This window comes from Diaphorina citri, unplaced genomic scaffold (genome assembly GCF_000475195.1).
Source record: "Diaphorina citri unplaced genomic scaffold, Diaci psyllid genome assembly version 1.1 scaffold17708, whole genome shotgun sequence".
NCBI classification, from domain to species: Eukaryota; Metazoa; Arthropoda; class Insecta; order Hemiptera; family Psyllidae; genus Diaphorina; species Diaphorina citri.
This window is the reverse complement of record NW_007395063.1, coordinates 1-1,021: the sequence shown is the minus strand read 5'-3', so window position 1 is coordinate 1,021 and position 1,021 is coordinate 1. Positions and strand designations below refer to the sequence as shown.

Genomic DNA, 1,021 nt, shown 5'->3' with positions numbered 1-1,021 from the left:
TTCATCAAATTTCAAAGATAAGAATCAAATAGCTATTCTTGAAAGTATTCACAATATTTCACTTGTGTTGTGTCTTTTGTTTTAGCCTTGATCCAATGTGATAACTGATAAGCCACTCATCAAATTTCAAAGATAAGAATCAAATAGCTATTCTTGAAAGTATTCACAATATTTCACTTGTGTTGTGTCTTTTGTTTTAGCCTTAATCCAATGTGATAACTGATAAGCCATCAGGTACTGTTGAGATAACAAATTGAGAACAAATCTCACATTTGGATGATTTGGAACCATACAAATTAAATATGCAAAATGTCAAGTGCATCTTGAAACGTGTAGATGGATCAAGTGATGACATAGAATTGAACAAAGTCCATCAAAAAGTTATTCTCGGACGGGGACCTTTGACTCAAATAAATGACAAACGGTGCTCTAGATCTCAAGGTAGGCATATATAATGTAGGTATTTCATGTCGAAATTGGTATTTTTTTTTTTTCTTTTTGGGAGAATAATCAGTATACATTAATTTCAGGTTTTGGTTATACACAGAAGGCCAAGCCATGCTTTAAAAAAAAAGTCTAAATTTTTCTTTCTATATTTTAAGCCTAGCCCTGTGCATAATAACTACCTACCACCTCTGGTCCACAGGTCCACTAAAGCCCTTAAAAAAAAAAAAAAAAAAAAAAAAAAAAAAAAAACAATACAATCTAATCTCTCATCCCTAACATGGTAGGTGGCTACCTTTTTCTTATTTTCAGTCATCATTGAAATCAATACCCTCACGCATTGCGTAAAACTCAAACAGCTTGGCAGCAATCACTCGGGTCTCAATGGCAAAGCTTTGGTTATGAACGAGGAGAAACTGTTGGAACATCATGATATTGTTGAAGTGCTGCACAATACATACAAATATAAAGTTGAGCTTGAAGGGCTAAGTAGTACAAGTAATCAGTTGTATGGATCACAAGAAGACCATGAAGGTAGGTATCAAACATTTTGAAACCTTAGTGTGGGTAATCCAAT

The 1,021-nt window shown here is 33.6% G+C and overlaps 1 protein-coding gene across 1 annotated transcript; it reads left to right on the top strand.

Moving 5' to 3' along the window:
* Window positions 1-161: 161 nt before the first annotated feature.
* LOC103523234 (aprataxin-like) lies at window positions 162-978 on the top strand (the record flags this gene model as incomplete). Its single annotated transcript, XM_008488297.3, has 2 exons — window positions 162-441; window positions 757-978. Coding segments are annotated over exons 1-2 (361 nt in total), but the record flags the coding sequence as incomplete, so codon positions are not given.
* Window positions 979-1,021: the final 43 nt, after the last annotated feature.